Here is a 17,217-nt window from a genome sequence, read left to right on the forward strand (position 1 = left end):
AGGAACTTCCTACCAATAGGGTTCTCCCTCCATTTCTATCTTTTTTGATACATAATTTTTAAAGCAAATAGAAGTCCAAGAACCCAATTTTTATTAGTATTATTAGTAGTAGTACAAAAAAGATTTTTAGGGCAGGGCAATGTAGCTGTTTAGAGTCCTAGGTATAAGCCCCAGCAGAGTGTTTTCCTAGCATGTAGGATGTTCCAAGGCCACACAAAAACCCAACACTATAACAAAAATATCATGTTTTAAAATGAGTCAAATGAGACCTGATGGAGCACACTTATAACGCCACACTCAGAAGTCCGAGGTAGCAAGATTACAAGTTCATGCACAGTATGGGCTATATAGTAAGACACAGTTTGGGGGGAGAAAATTTAATTGCAAGCCTTAAAAATACTTTTATTATTATTTTTGTTGTCTCAGATTACACCTACTTTGTGAAGAATGAAGAGCATGGAGCCTACCTAAAATCTTCCAGGAAATACCACTCTAAATGAGTCAGAAATATATTCAGGCCATGACATACTAGGTACAATTAGGATGCTAACCAGATGATGTTGGCTAGAAACTTAATGTTTACCTTTTTTCATTATGTAAGTCTAGCCCTGTTTCCTCTGCTGAAAATGCTACATCTAAATGTATCCTCTATAGCTTAAAGACTAACCAAATAATGAAACAAAAATATACAGAACACATCTATATTTAACAAAGTATCTGCACTACCTTTTGTTCTGTTTTTTTTTTGTTGTTGTTGTTATTTTTATTTTATGTGTATGTGTGTATTGCCTGCATGTAGGTTAAGTGCACTGGTGTTGTGCAATGCCCGCGGAGGTCAGAAGAGGCTGTAGAATGCCCTGGGACTGGGGTTAGCTGCCATGTGTGGGTGCTGGAATTCGAATCCGGGTCTTCTGCAAGAACAACCAGTGTTCTTAACCACTGAACCATCTCTCCAGCCCCTTGTTCTGTTCTTGAGACAGGGTTTCATGTAGCTCAGGCTAGCCTCAAACTGGCTATGTAGCTAAGGAAGATGAACTTCTAATCTTATCTCCATAGTACTGAGGTTACAGGTGTGACCCACCATGCCTGGTTTGTGCTATGCTAGGGATCAAACCCAGGACTATGTGCATGCTAGGCAAGCACTTTGCAAATGAGCCATATCCTCAGCCCCTGTTTTCTTTACACATAAGAATGCTGTTTTAGGGCCAGTGAAATGACTTGGCAGGTAAAGGTACTTACCATGCAAGTCTAGCAATCTGAATTAAATCCCCAGAACCCACATTAGAAAGAGAGAACCAACTCCTGAAAGTTGTCTTCTGATCTCCACATGCATGCTATGGCACGAGTGGCCACACTCACACACACATCATATAGACACACAATAATAAAAAATGTGAAAATTTTTTAAATGCTGTTTTATACTTGAAGTCCCATACCACATGCCAACATACCACACAGAGAGGAGAATCATCAATAACCACTATGTGATTTTGGAGACTTGATAGAAATCACAAATGTTTTCACTTTTTCAGGGCTTAAGGAGTAATAATAGCCTAATATCCAGAAATGCTACATGGTGATCTACCATGAATGAAATACCATCAGCATTCTTTAAAAACCAACTATTAACCAGGCTACATCCCCAGTCCCCAATTCTATTCTTTTCTATGTACAAAGACATAAGTAACATTTTTTTTTCAATAAGTACTAGCATTTTGAACAAAACAGTTATTCTGTGTTTTGTAAGTTTCTGTATCAGTTCCTTATTGAAAGGCCTGAACTTTAACCATTTACACCAAAAACTAGCTTTATGCTCTGTGGTATATTATTTAACTTCTCTGTACAGTAGTTCTATTGCCTAGAAAGTAACACACTTAGTGATGTTCTGAGGATTAAAGCATCTTACCGATGATAGGCCTCTCGCCGATACTTTTTCAAGGCATGCTTATCCATGTTAGCAGGCATATCTGCTGCATTCTGTAGTCGATCACTCCAGGAGGTTGTCATTTTATTTGTGGGATGAATTCTAGAAAAGAAAATCGGCAACTTAGTAGTTTAATGTTAGCATTGGTATACTGACATGCTATTTTTTTCTAAATATTAAAAAACTGTAGCTTCTAAGAAATACACAATTTGTCTCTTTGGGAAAAACATCAAGAACTGAACGGACAGCTGTCTCTGAAGTAAGTGCAAACAGGGCTCTTCTTAGATTTAACTTTTTTTCCTTTTTTAGTTCTCAGCTGTAAATTATTTTGCTTTGTTTTATTTTTGCTACTGCTGGAGAGAGCCTCCCAGAGCCTCCCAAATACTAAGCAAGCAGTTTACAATTGAGTTATACTTTTATTAAAATACCAGTATTTGTGAAAGCATCTGGAATATAACATTTCCCATTTTGAAATGCTAGTATGACATTAAGCCAATATTTAAATAAACTAAACCAAGTTTGTAGGGGTTTTTTTGTTTTGTTTTTGGTCTTTTTAAGACAGGGTCTTCCTGTAGCCCCAGCTGGCCTGGAACTTGCTATACAGACCAGGCTGGCCTTGAACTCAAGACATTGGCTGTTTCTGCCTCCTAAGTGCTGGGACTAAAGGTGTATTCCACCATGCCTGGCAAGTCTGTAGGTTTTTAAAAATATTCAGATCATATTCATTTAAGAAAATTAACTAAAGTTGGAGTGCAGCTGTTTCCTCCAGGCTTGAATCAGTGCAGTTGTTATCATCTACCACCACAAGACAGTCATAAGATTAGGCCTATTCACAACATTCCTTCACAGATAGAGACTTGGGCCTTCATGAAATCCACCCTTCCTCAAGATTATATGAGGTAAACAACTGAATAGGGAGGGGGTGAGATTCTTCAGAGCGGCACAGACTTTTGTTGAGTAGTCCATACTGGAAGTAAAACTTTATGATGGTGAGGCTGCCCAAGAGTCACCCATGCCTCTATAAGTAAGCCTAATAAACTCATTAGTTCAATGTCAGCTTAATACTGTACAAGCCCTATTTGCATACTTCTGTAAGTCACTCAGATCCACTGGAGCATGTCTTTCCTTGTTTTCTTCTCTTTACTGTCCTGTTCTTTTCATGGGTTCCAAGTTTTTTGGATCCCAGGAGTTCTTAAGCACAGATCTAATTTATAATCTTCCCTTATCACCACACCCCCAAACCCACATCAGCCATACAACAGGCTGACTAGTATAGAACCCTTTCTTTGGTCTGTAGGTACCCTCCACAATGGTGTAATTTTTTTTTTTAAATGTCTCCTCATGGGGGAAAAAAAATTAAATACTTGATGCCCGCATAGGGACTGGAGAGAACCAAAGATGAAACAAGATGAGGTGCTTGCATGATCCCTCCTATGGGTGGTGGACTGATGTAACTGAGGCAAAGCCTCTTGGAGAAGAACACCCACAAGGGAAATCCCAGGATAGCTATCTTCTATTAATGTGGTATGGAAGTACCACAAGTACAGGGACAACCTGAAAATGGATGCAATATATTTTCAATCCCCAAGAGTATCACATATGGGATAGGATTTTTAAGAGCTATAGTGGCAATTCTGGGACACCTGCTATGGGTGATAAGCCATGCAACTGAGACCAAGCTGTCTACCTGAGGGAACTCATCTTCCTAAGGGAAGAATTAAATGGGAAAAGTACATATGTGTGGTATATTCCATGTTAGCCTCTGATTCGGCAGGTAAATTGGATGAAAGGGAGGATGAAATAAGATGCTGCCTTGTCATTTTTATAGCTGTGGGTGAAGATAAGGAAAGAATTCAAATTAGATCTGTGCTAAAGAACTCCTCCTAGGATCCAAAAAACTTGGAACCCATGAAAAGAACAGGACAGTAAAGAGAAGAAAACAAGGAAAGACATGCTCCAGTGGATCTGAGTGGCTTACACCAGCATGTAAATAGGATCTGTATAGTACTAAGGCAATCAAGAGGGGATGAGAAAAAGGAAAAGAGGACAAAGGAGTCTGTCCAAGTCACTAAAAAACAAATGTGGCAATAATTGTTAAGCCAGAGTTCCCAGGGACAAAAGGTGACAAAAAGCCAAATGCTGTTCTTGTGAACCTCTGTAAAGTTTTGAAGCCTAAATAATTCTCCAGGTATATGAGCAACAGAGAGGCACCACCATACTCCCTGTTGTAAAAGAAGGAAATACATCACCATGGCAATTCCTGACTGAGTGACCAACACTGCTTGAGGTGAGTACCATGTGCACAAGGAGAGACCCCAAGTTGAACTGTGGATTTGCTGGCCCAACACTAATGTGCAAAACATCTGGCCTTTAGTGGATACTGGCGGTACCTAATTCATAGCAACCTGCCAAAGCACCAAAGGCAATAAGGAGAAATGTTTGGATGTGGAAATAGAGTACTACAGGTGAAAGATTAAGCCTGTCCTAAGAGAGGACCAATTATGTACAATATATTATGTACATTTCTCTCTTGCAAGAAAACATGCTAGGGATAAATATACAGCTGGGACAAATTCCGCATACCATTGTTGGGGAGTATCAACCAAAGGTGTGAACTATAAAGGCAGTTATGTGTACGTGGGCAGGATGGGAGTCAGTAAAGCTGATTAGTCCAGTAGAGTTGTAAATAACAAAAAGCACAGACTACCTGAAGGCAATAATGAAATTTAAAGAATCCATCAAGAAATTAGAAAAGGTAGATTATTTGCCCTAACATCATCAATTCTTGGAAGAGAAACTATACTGCTCACAGAAAATGACTGGGGTTATAGAGCTAAATAAGGTGGTCTACCACCCCCCACCCCCGTTTATACCACTATAGCCAATATAAGTACAAGTGATGGGATCTTTTCGTAATTGGACCTTGCTAACACTTTTTAAAAAAATATTATCACCTTAGCTGCTGAGTCACAAGACAACTTCATACTTGCTTGATACAACTGACAGAAGACCTTCAGAGATCCTATTCACCTTCTATGGTTTCACTATAAAATGCTAACTTGACGGCTTTATAGACTTGGTAAACTATCTGGAAAAACATCTTGGAAGGACGAAAAAAAAAAAAAAACAGCAGCTAACAAGTTTGAATGAAGATACCTTATTACCTTATGCAACCTTATGTGAGTAGAAAGACACACCCAGTGCCAGTGGTGAGCTATCTTCCTACAGGTCATGGGCCAGACCCAGGAGGCCCCTCTTACCCCCATAATACAGGCTATTGCTACTGCTGTTGGCTGCATACCAGAACTGGACATAAGTCCTATTGCTGAAGACAGCACATGCTTCATTTGTAAGACATGAAGAAATCAGAGCCAGTGAGATGGCTCAGAAAATGAAAGCACTTGCTTTCAGAATCCACAGTGGAAGAAGAGACCAACTCCCAAAAGCTGTCCTTGTACCTCTGTACTTTCTGGCCATGTGTGCACACACATCTCTCTCTCTCTCTCACACACACACACACACACACACACATACACACACACACACACTTACTTTAAAAAATAAAGAGCCGGGCGTGGTGGCGCATGCCTTTAATCCCAGCACTCAGGAGGCAGAGGTTGGTGGATCTCTGTGAGTTCAAGGCCAGCCTGGTCTACATAGTGAGTTCCAGGACAGCTGGGGCTACAGGGAGACCCTGTCTCAAAAAAACCAAAATAAATAAATAAATAAATAAAATAAAAATGAGCCGGGCATGGTGGCGCATGCCTTTAATCCTAGCACTCAGGAGGCAGAGGCAGGTGGATCTCTGAGTTCAAGGCCAGCCTGGTCTACATAGTGAGTTCCAGGCCAGCTGGGGTGACAGAGAAAACCTGTCTCAAAAAGACCAAAATAAATAAATAAATAAAAATGGGACTACAGAGATAGCATAGTGGTTAAGAGCACATACTGCTCATGCAGAGGACCCAGGTTCAGTTCTCAGCACCACATGTTGGCTTCCTAACTATTTTCCAATAAATCAACAGCGTTTTTTAGCCTCTGTAGCCATCAAGCACACGTGACACACATATGAAAGCAAAACACTCATACATAAAATAAATATTTAAAACAAAACATGAAAAAATCGGGCTGAGACTGAGCTGTAAGCTGGCCTTTCTAGTAACAAGAAACTTCTGCTTGGTACTGAGCTCAGGGAAAAAAAAAAAAAACCTGTGCCTAGAGAAATCATAGTTCCCAATAAGTAAGCTACTACTACTGTTTTGTTAAATGGACAGGCTACATCTAGCAAACTGCCTTCTAAATATTTGTTTATGTCCATAGATTACTGCTGCTGTCAGTTGCAGAAGGAAACATTCCACAGTGGGTGACAGTCTGGGTGCAGACTCATAACTGGCAGGACTTCTAGGAGTGTCTATAGCTGTGGTCTGCTTGTTGCTGTGACACAACTGCCCAATGTTTAGACTTTAATGGAAGAAAATAACCATATAACACTCCCTCCGAGTTCCCTAGAACATCAATGAAGGCAGGCAGAAAGAATGTAAGAGTTGAGGAAGGTGTGGGACGGAATGTACGTTGTTTCCTCTTCGTTGAGCATGATCAGTGCCATCTTAAATAACAGCAGCTGTGATCAGCTGCATGCAATGCCCAAAAGATCAGACAAAATGGAGGGAGGGTGGAGGTTCACAAGGCCTTCATGAGATTTCCATAATGCCCCTTTCTCCTGAGAGTGTATAAGGCAAACCAACTGGAGCTGGGACTTCTCAGCAGTACAGTTGTCTAAGAATCACCCACACCCTGGTAAGTAATCCAAAATAAACACACTAGTTCACCAAGCTGGACTTACATGAAGTCTTTTCTTAAGTCTATAGGTTCCCTCTCTATCTGGAGTGAATAGATATTCCTTTACAACTTCCAAGGAAGTCATGCAACAAGAGTGAACAAGTCAGTGGCACTTAGTACATTCAAAAAGTATGATCGTGCTTCTGTGACCGCTTGAAGATGTGAGTGCTCTGCTTTCGGCTACCGCTCCAGCCACCATGCCTCCCCACCATGACGGACTGTAATTCCCCTGGAACCTTTAACCACTGCCATCTGTGTGACCACGGAATTGGGATTATTCATTGGAGCCTGGTGGAGCCACCTGTGGATACACAACTAAAAGAAATGACTCCCCCTTTCCATTATTCTAGCCAAAGCAGTGAAAGGACAACAGATGCAATTGGAAATGAGCATATAAAGAAAATTAAATCGGCCTCAGAAAACAAAAAACAAAAAATAAAAATTAAAAAAGTATGATCAACTCTAATTTCAAAACATTTTCATCACACCAAACTAAAAAACCCTATCCATTAAGCTGTTTCTCCCTAAAACTTCTGGTAAATACCAATCTGAGATCTGTTTCTATGGATTTAACCATGTGGAGTATTTCACAAAAATTATCAAGTATATGATCTTTAATATCTGGCTTCCTTAAGAAGCATGTTTTTGGGGCTGAAGAGATGGCTCAGCAGTTAAGAACACTGGTTGTTCTTGCAGAACACCCGGGTTTCTGAATCCCAGCACTCACATGGCAGCTAACAACTTTCCATAACTCTAGATCCAGGGGATCCAACAGCCTCTTCTGACGTACACAGGCATTGCATAACACAGATGCACTTACCTACATGCAGGCAATACACGCATACACATAAAATAAAAATAAAAATAAATAAAAAAGAAGCATGTTTTCAAGGTGGGCATGGTGGTATACACCTTTAATCCCAGCACTTGGGAGGAAAAGGCAGGTAAATCTCTGTGAGTTCCAGGCCAGCCTGGTCTCCATAGTGAATCCAGGCCAGCTGTGGCTACAGGGAGACCCTATCTCAAAAGAGAAAAAAAGCATGTTTTCAAGATTCATCCACATTGTACCATGTATCACATTTTCATTTTATGGCTAAATAATATTCCATTGTCTGTAAAATAAGCACAATTTGTAATTATGTAATTATTCAATCATCCATTAATGAATATATGAACAATTTCTACCTTTGGGCTACTACAAATGAATATAAATGTACAAAGTACCTGACTAACAGTTTTTGATTCTTTTGAATAGATACTTAGGTTTGTGATATTTTTGAAGTGACCAAGATTTCCAAGGCATGGGGATAAAGATGGCTCAGTGGTTAAGAGTATTTGCTACTCTTGCAGAGAACCAAAGTTTAGTTCCCAGCAGCTCACAAACGCCTTTAACTCCACTTCCAGGGAACCCAAAGTCCTCTTCTGGCTCAACAGGCACCCTCATGCACAAAAATGCACATACACACACACATGCATAAATCAAAATACATCTTTAAAAGAAAAAAGAAAGACTTCCAAACCAGGCATAGTGGTGCATGCCTGTAATCCTAGCACTTGAGAGACACAAGATGCAGTATTGCTGCATGTTCTAAGCCAGTGTGGTCTACATACACATAGTGAGTTCCAGGCCAGCCAGAGCTACATAGTGAGATTCTGTCTCAAAAAAAACAAAAAAACAAAAAACAAAAAACAGGACCAGCAAGATGGCTCCTCAAGTAAAGGTGCTTGCTCAAAGCAGTGATGACTTGAATTTGATGCCCAGAACCCATATAATGAAAGAAGAGAACCCATTCTCACAAGCTGTCCTCTGAACTCCAGACATGCACCATGACACGTGTGTGCCTACACAGATACAAGATAAATAAATATTAAAAAAGAAAAAAGAAGCCGGGTGTGGTGGCGCACACCTGTAGTCCCAGCACTTGGGAGGCAGAGGCAGGCGGACCTCTGTGAGTTCAAGGCCAGCCTGGTCTACATAGTGAGTTCCAGGACAGCTGGGGCTATAGGCAGACTCTGCTTCAAAAAGATTAAAAAAAAAAAAAAAAAGTTTGGGATTATGGGCCAGCCAGATGGCTCAGCAGGTAAAGGCACTTGCAGCCAAGCTTGATGACCTGAATTTGATCCCCAGGACCTACATGGTAGAAAGCGAACCAACACACACAAGATGTCCTCTAACCTTCACACATATGCATCAATTAATTAATTAAATTTTAAAATACTTTTATGTTCTAAGATTAGAAAGTAGAGGTGGCTGTCACCTTGTACTGACAAGGTGAAATCCATGCTATGTGAGTTAGCATAAAAATGGTCCGGGGAGATGGCTCAGTGGGTAAAGTGCTTGCCACATAAACATGAGAACCTGAGTGTGAATCCCCAGAAGCCATGCAAAGCCACATATGTAATCCCAGCACTCCTACAGGGAGATGGGAGACAGAGACAGGCGAAGTCGGCACCCCACCAGTTCCCAAGCTGTTAACCTGGATCTTATGTGGTGAATGAGGAACCTTGTCAAATAAGGTCATTGTGAGTTCAAGGCTAGTGTGGTGTACATAGTGAGTTCCAGGACAGCTGGGGCTACAGGAGACCCTGTGTCAAAAAAAAAAAAAAAAAAAAAAAAAAGAATTTGAAGCCTGCATGGTCTATATGAGATGAAGGATGAGAGAATAAAACAGAGGGAGGACAAGAGGTAAAAGAAAGGATATTTGAGTTGTTTTATCACTATTAGGCAAAGTATACATTAGATCAAAAAGTTAGTTCTGGTTTGGGGAGATGGCTCTGTGGAAAAAGTGCTTGCCAAACAAGCATAAGGACCTGAGTTCAGATCCTTGGAGGCCACATACCAGCCAGCAGGCATGGCTACAGCTTTTAATCCCAGCACTTGGGAGGCAGACACAGGGGAACCCTGTAGTGAAATGACTAGCTAGACTAGCCAGAATTGGTGAGGTCCAGGTTCAGAGACCCTGCCCCAGTAAATAAAGCGGAGAACAACTGAGGAAGACACCTGATGTCAACTTCAAGTTTCTACATATATACACACCTACACAGGTGAACACACATACACATATGCACAACACACACACAAGCTAGTTCTTCTGGTACTATTCATTGTAAAGATTTGTCTTTTGTTTGTCAATAATATACTATGTTTCTCCCTGGAGTCTCTGTTCTGTTCTATAAATTTGTTAGTCTTTACACCATTTGCTACAGTGCCTTATGTACACGCTTCTTTGTCTTTTTGAGACAGGGTCTCCCTGTAGCCACAGCTGGACTGAAACTCTCTATGTAGACCAGGCTAGCCTCAATCTCACAGAGATCCCTTTGTCTCCATCTCCCAAGTGCTGGGATTCAATGTGTACACCACACCTGGCTATGTAGCTTTTTAAAAGATTTTTTTTTTTAATTGTGTTTGTGAGTGTCTGTGAGGGTATGTGCACATGAGCAGAGGTGCCCTTGGAGGCCAGAGGTGTTCAGATCCCCCCCTGGAGCTGCAGTTACATGTGGTCGTAAGCCACAGGATGAGGGTTCTGGGAATCAAACTCCGGTCCTCTGCAAAAACAGTGTATGAGCTTAACCACTGAGCCATCTCTTCAGCCCCTTGATTACATAGCTTTATAGCAAGTCTTAAAGAGAAGTAATCTTCTAAATGTATTTTTTTCAACGTTTAGCTATTCTGTCTTTTGCATTTCTATATTAAATAGTTTTCTATATACAGAAAGATAACCTATACCTTTTATCACAAACAATATTTCATTTTTTTAATGTATGATGGACTTTATTTACAATTTTATTGGCAAAAAAAAGGGGGAGAACTTTTAAACAGCTTAATTAATACAGGGCATTGTAGCTGATCCTGTCAGATTAACAAAGTCTCATTTTCAGTATCCATCTAATTGTCCAAAGATATACAATACTGGATCTGCATATGCAGTTTCATTTATCAAGTATAGTGCTCACCTTTAGGCAGTCTTTAAAACATAAATACAAAGGAAATCACTCAAAACTGCATCAAATTTGTTGTTCCTGGTAATAACACATGCCCAGTGAGAACAAAAAGCTGGAAAAGCAGTTATACTTCCTACTTGAGTGAACAGTCACAACATCAATCATTTTCTGAAATGACCACTTTTAACTGATCATGAACTACTCTGAACATACTGAGATGTAGTCAAAGTCAGAAGAGAAGACGTGGGAAGAATATCTTTTTTGGAGAGTAATCTCTCCAGAATCAGCATGGAAAACAAATATCCTGGTGACTCAAGGTGGAAAAATCATTAATGTAGTCAGTTTCAACACATTGAGTTTTTCCCTCGATGTATTTGGTGTCATTCTTCTAAATCAAGTGTGTTTAATTCTTTTAGTTCATCCAGATCTTCCCCAGTAAACAGATTTTCATCAATAGGAACAGCATCGATGGACCCATTTTCCTGCCCCCCACCTCCGTTTTCCTCTTCCAAATCACTTCTTTTACCATTTTCAGCCTGCCCTCCAGAAGCATCACTTAATTTGTTTTCATCTTTATCTGAAGCATATGTACTACATCTTTCAAGACTGACTACAGTAATACCCATCTCTTCCACATTTCTTGGTGTGCTGGATAGCTTTAGTGTCAACTTGACACACCTGGGTTGAGGGAGCCTCAATCGGGGAATTGCCTCCATTGGACTGGCCCATAGCCATGACTGAAGGGCATCTTCTTGAGTGATGTGGGAGGGTCCAGCCCACTGTGGGTGGTGCCACCCCTGGACACGTAGGCCTGTGTTGCATAAGAAAGCAGGCTGAGCAGGGGCCAGGAGAGCAAGCCAGTAAGCAGAGTTCCTCCATGGCCTTTGCTCCAGCTCCTGCTTCCAAGTTCCTGCCCTGAGTTCCTACTTTGGGCTCCCTGATGAACGGTGACCTGGGAGATGTAAGCTGAATAAACCCTTTCCTCCCCAAGTTGGTATTGGTCAGACTATTTTGTCATAGCAATGAAGAAACAAGCTAAGACACCTGGGATGTACAAGCTTAAATCTATGTCATTTATACCCACAGAATCATCAACCTCATCACCACCTGTTCCCTGAATGTAACGGGTATCATCTGCTTCCTCCTCATCATCATTGACCAGCTCAGGACAGAATTCAAACACCTCAGGACCACTGATCACCAGCGCTTTCCCTGCTTTGAAGTCGGCTTTTCTTTTCTCCATGTCTTGTTCAAGTTTGTCAATCTTTTCTTGTCTTTTTTCTTTTCTTCCATGCAAGAAAAGATTCTAGGGTGATTTTGGTAACACTTGGACCTAAGGCAGAATGTTCTCTTTCAATTAGATCATCTAAAGAAATTTCATCCTCTTTCTCTTCTTTCTTGTTTTTTTTTCAGCACAAATCCAATGGATTGGAGGAAGCGCATGGTGATACATGCAATTGCCCCCGCTCCAGGGCACACCCAAAACCAGCCATACTTGTTATTTTCAATAGCTTCAAGGAAATGTTTGCATACTATTTGAGTTTTTGGTTTTTTCTTTTCCGCCTCACCATGCTTCTTGTTCACTACTTCTTCCAGCTTTTTCTCATCCCAATTATCCATAGTATCTTTTTCAAGTTCTTCATCTCTTGATTCAATGTAAACACTTCATTTTTTACATTTTCTCTCCAAAGTCAGGTCATGAGAGAACTTACATTTATCTCCTTTAGTACACTGTCCTAGCTTGAAGAATGCACATACCACAGATTTGGGATCTGCACCTTTACTTATTTTTTGTGCAGCAACTACAGGTTTGAATAACTCATTCAGTTCTTGGAATTCTTTCTTCTTGTCATCTTTCTTCAACTTTTCAGCTTCACTTTGTGCTACCTGGCGTGGATTTTGTTGACCAAACTTAACTTGATGAGTGACAGCCTTAATAAACTTCTGTTGCTTTGCTCCCTTTCTTTCTTTAGCCCAAAAGTTTTGTCCTCGATGATCTCCTTCTTCTTCTGCTCTGCCTTCTTGCTGCCCCCAGCCTGAGCCTGCTTCCTGGGGGGCATCGTGGAGGGGGCACTGGGCAACTGCAGCGCAGATGGCTACTGTCGGGGCGTCCCGCAGCAGGGCGGGAGCAGGAAGACCCCGGCGCCACCGCAGCACACGAAAAGCAACTCTCTCATTCCTCATTTCTTTTTCTTAGTTTATTATTTTTATTTTATGTGTATGAGTGTACTGCCTGCATGCATGAGTGCACCTGTGTCGTGCAATGCCGTGGAGGTCAGAGAGGGCTTCGGATTCCCCTGGAACTGGACTTAAGGATAGTTTGTAGCCGCCATGTGGGTGCGAGGAATTGACCCTGGGTCCTCTGCAAGAGCAGTTAGTGCTCTTAACCGCTGAGCCACCTCTCCAGCCCCACAAACAATATTTCATTTCAAATGGACTATAGACTTATCTCTGAACTATAAAACTCATAGAACTTACAAAAAAAAAATTTTTGAGTGTTTGGGGATAGTTAGAATTTCCTAGATCTGACAACCAAAAACATAACCGATGAAAATAAAAAAGTTGATAAATTAGAATTAACTAAAATTTAAAATTTTGCGGAGCATGGTGGCACACGTCTTTAATTCCAGCACTTGGGAAGCAGAGGCAGGTGGATCTCTGTGAGTTCAAGGCCAGCATGGCCTGCATAGTGAGTTCCAGGACAGCTGGGGCTACAGGGAGCCCCTGCCTCAAAAAAACAAAAACAAAAAATTAAAATTTCTCCAAAAAATTGTTAAGAAAATGATAAGCCAGGCATAGCAGCACATGTCTATCTGTAATCCCAGAACTCAAAAGGCTAGGATCATGAGTCCTGAGACAGTCTGGGATACACAGTAAGACACTGTCTTGGAGTGCAAGGTAGTAGAATTCCCAGCCTCTAGTACAGAACCTGTATTTCAGTGGAGGAATGAGAAAATAACCAAATATATATGTTTATATATACATTATATATATTTTATATAAAATCATGTCAGACAGAGATAAATGCTATGTAGCATAGGACTAGTAAATAAGGAAATAACAAATGATAAGGTGACATTATAGACAGGAAAACCATGAAGGGCCTCTATGAGAGGTAGTGTTTATTTGTAGAACTGAACAGAATGAGTGATGTATAAAATAAAACAGTAAACCAACCTATGCTGGCATGCACAAGTCTTGTTAATATGTTTTAGTCTCTTTGCAACTAATGTTAGATTATTTAAAATATTTTATTCGCTTATGAGGTTAATATTACCTCTGAATATTTTGTCCATTTAGTAAACTTGTTATAGATCTCCTTTACGGCTAGCAGAGATTTAAAATTTTTTTTTAAACTAAAACTAAATTATATGTATACATTGTGTTTCCATTAAAATGTTCTTTCTCTCTGTCTACTACTATCCTGTAAGGAGGGGAGAGACAAGATATAGTCTAAAAGAAAATATGTGCACATCACACATCTGATAAAAGAGCTTACATACAAAATAAAGAGCTCTCAAAATGCAATCACAGTAAGATAATGTAGAACTAGGGATGTAGTTCAGTCGGCAGAGTGCTTGTCTAACATTCACAAAGCCCTTGGTTTAATCCCCAGCACCACATCCCTGTAATCTTAGCACCTGAGAGATGGAGACAAGAAGATCAGAAGTTCAAGATCATACTCAGCTACATAGTGAGAACAAGGCCAGCCTGGGCTACATGAGCTTCTGCGTCAAAAATTAAGCAGGGCTAGAGAGAGAGCTCAGCAGTTAAGAATGTGTACTGCTCCTCCAGAGGACCCAAGTTCAGTGCCTAGCACCCATATTGGACAGCTCACAACCATCTCCAGGAGATATGTAACTCCAGCTCAAGGGGCTCTGATGCCCTCTTTTGGTTTCTGAGGGTACTGCACTCATGTGCATTTACCCACACATATACACATAATTAAAAGTTTAAAAATAAAGCTGGCATTATCAACTGTTGGAAATAAAGGAACTATAATTCTAATATACTGCTGATAAGAATATAAAAACACTACAAACTTTAGAAAATGGTTTGTTATTCTTTTATAAATTAAATATGTATTCACCATAGGTCTTAGCCTTTCTACTCCTAGTTATCCAAGCAAAATTAAAACATACAACCATATAGAACTTGTACCTGAATAGCCCATAGGAGTTTTATAAATCAGAAATTGGTAACAACCAAATGTCTACTGCCCATCTAGCAACACATGAACAGTAGTGATAGAACCATAAGCTGGAATACTTACTAACCAATAAATGAACTATTTGTATACAAAACATCAAAAACTCAAAACAATGCTGAATGAAAACAGACAAAAAGACTGCTTGCTGGGCCAGCAAAATGGTTCAGCACTTGCTGCCAAGACTGACTACCTGAGATCAATTCCCTGGACTACAAACTGTCCTAAGATCCACAAACACTTGCCTTGGCATGCACACCCACACCCAGTAAATAAAAGTATAACTTTTAAAATTGTTTAAAGAACTGCATGCTACATAATTTAATTCTACTGATACAAAAACTCTAGAAAATATTTACTGTAATCACGAAGGAAGATAAGTGATTACCTGGAGTTTTAGAAGGTTCAAGACAGTGAGGTAGAATTATTAACACATACATGTAACCCTATGACTCATGACTTAGGAGGCTAATTAAGGCAAGAGGATCAGGAACTGGAGTACAACTTGAGCTATATAATGAGACCCTGACTCAAAAACAAAATGAAAGAGTCCAAAGAAACTTTCTGAATGTATGAGTAGAAGATGTGTTCACTACCTTGATTAGAATGTTAGTTTCATGGGTGCATACATGTAAAAATTTATGCTTTTACCCAGGCATGGTCCACACCTGCAATCCCAGCACTTGGGAAGCAGAGGCAAGACAATCAGGAGATCAACGCTATATGAAATCCTGCCTCAAAAAAAAAAAGAAAAGAAAACATACATTCTAAATATGTTTACTACATGTCAATTATGTATTATGCTTTGTAAAAGATCAGATATATTTTCTTTCCTTACAAATTAAAGGCAGTAGCCGGATGTGGTGGCGCATGCATTTAATCCCAGCACTCGGGAGGCAGAGGCAGGCGGATCTCTGTGAGTTCAAGGCCAGCCTGGTCCACATAGTTCCAGGACAGCTGGGGCTACAGGGAGACCCTGTCTCAAAAAGACCAAAAAAAAATTAAAGGTAGTGATTAAGACTTCCTCCATATATTTTTATTTTGTTTAAATTATTTGTATGGAAAATTCAAAGCACTCTTTTATATATTTCTAGATTAAAACAAAATGCATTTTACTGTGTGTGTATACATGTCTATGTGCATTCATGTGTGTAACATGGCATGTGCAAGTCACTGTACATGTGTGAGTCAGAAAACAATCTTGGGTATCAGTCCTTGCCTTCAACCTTAATACAGCAGAGTTTGAGTCAACACAGCAGTTTGAATTAACTACTTTTCAATAGAATGAGTATGTCAATATAGACAACAGGGTCAGCCGGGTGTGATGGCTCTTGCCTTTAATCTCAGCATCCAGGAGGCAGAGGCAGGGGCCATATATATAATAATATATATAATGAACCATCTTCATTCTGAAAACACTGTTCTGAAACTGAAATGGGAGAATAATTTTGAATAATCTCCTTATCACCTTCATAGCTTGATTTCTTTTTTGTTTGGTCTTTCTTTGAGACAGGGTCTCTTTGTAGCCCCAGCTGGCCTCAATCTCACAGAGATCTGTCTGCCTTCTGAGTGCTGGGATGAAAGGTATGCACCACCACACCCTGCACCAGCCTGAAATTCATTTTGATCTTAACACCCCTTTATTATATGCTATATATATTAAAGTTTATATGCTACATTTTTGTGCGTATTTGAGTTTTGCCCACATGTACACATGTGCACATGCATGCCTATATACTTACACATATTAAAATAATTAACTTTATGGAAAATGAAGTTAATGCTATACCCTCCATTTATATGCCCTGCATTGCACTAAGCAGCCACATTTTATACATAGCCCTTGAAAACTCTAATCCTTGACAGAGGACCAAGTAAAAACCAAGAAAGCATAGTGGTTACCCAGTTGGTTTTATCATTATATTGTGCTTAAGGGTCGCTCCTATAGGAGACAGGTGTTACTAAGGAAGAAAGGTGTAAAATGGGGGTTATTTAAGTGGGAGGGGAAGGAGGAAGATTATACAAGGAACTATTATGGGGATGAAGCAGAAGAAGGAGCTTAAGAGCGGTGGGACTACAGCAAATAGGAATTATCAAGGGAAAAATGGGGAGAATGTAGAGGGAGGGTTAGACAGGGAGAGAGAGAGAGAAGAGAGATAAATAAAGCCTAACTAGTATTAAAAAAACCAGAGGGAAGCCGGGCATGGTAGCACACGCCTTTGATCCCAGCACTTGGGAGGCAGAGGCAGGTGGATCTCTGTGAGTTCAAGGCCAGCCTGGTCAACATAGTGAGTTCCAGGCCAACTGA

The 17,217-nt window shown here is 40.2% G+C and overlaps 1 protein-coding gene and 1 pseudogene across 3 annotated transcripts in view; both read right to left on the minus strand.

Annotated features, from left to right (window-relative positions):
* The window catches only part of Nt5c2 (5'-nucleotidase, cytosolic II), a 224,792-nt gene that overhangs the window by 76,132 nt on the left and 131,443 nt on the right, over positions 1 to 17,217 (minus strand). For all 3 annotated transcript variants that reach the window (XM_008845675.2, XM_029569602.1, XM_008845676.2), the window contains one exon: positions 1,907 to 2,026. In XM_008845675.2, coding sequence (XP_008843897.2) covers positions 1,907 to 2,026 — 120 coding nt within the window. Of the gene's footprint in view, positions 1 to 1,906; positions 2,027 to 17,217 lie in introns of those variants that run through there.
* Positions 11,053 to 12,923, minus strand: LOC103744035 (annotated as a pseudogene).

Source organism: Nannospalax galili, unplaced genomic scaffold, assembly GCF_000622305.1.
Source record: "Nannospalax galili isolate Female #2095 unplaced genomic scaffold, S.galili_v1.0 scaffold161, whole genome shotgun sequence".
NCBI classification, from domain to species: Eukaryota; Metazoa; Chordata; class Mammalia; order Rodentia; family Spalacidae; genus Nannospalax; species Nannospalax galili.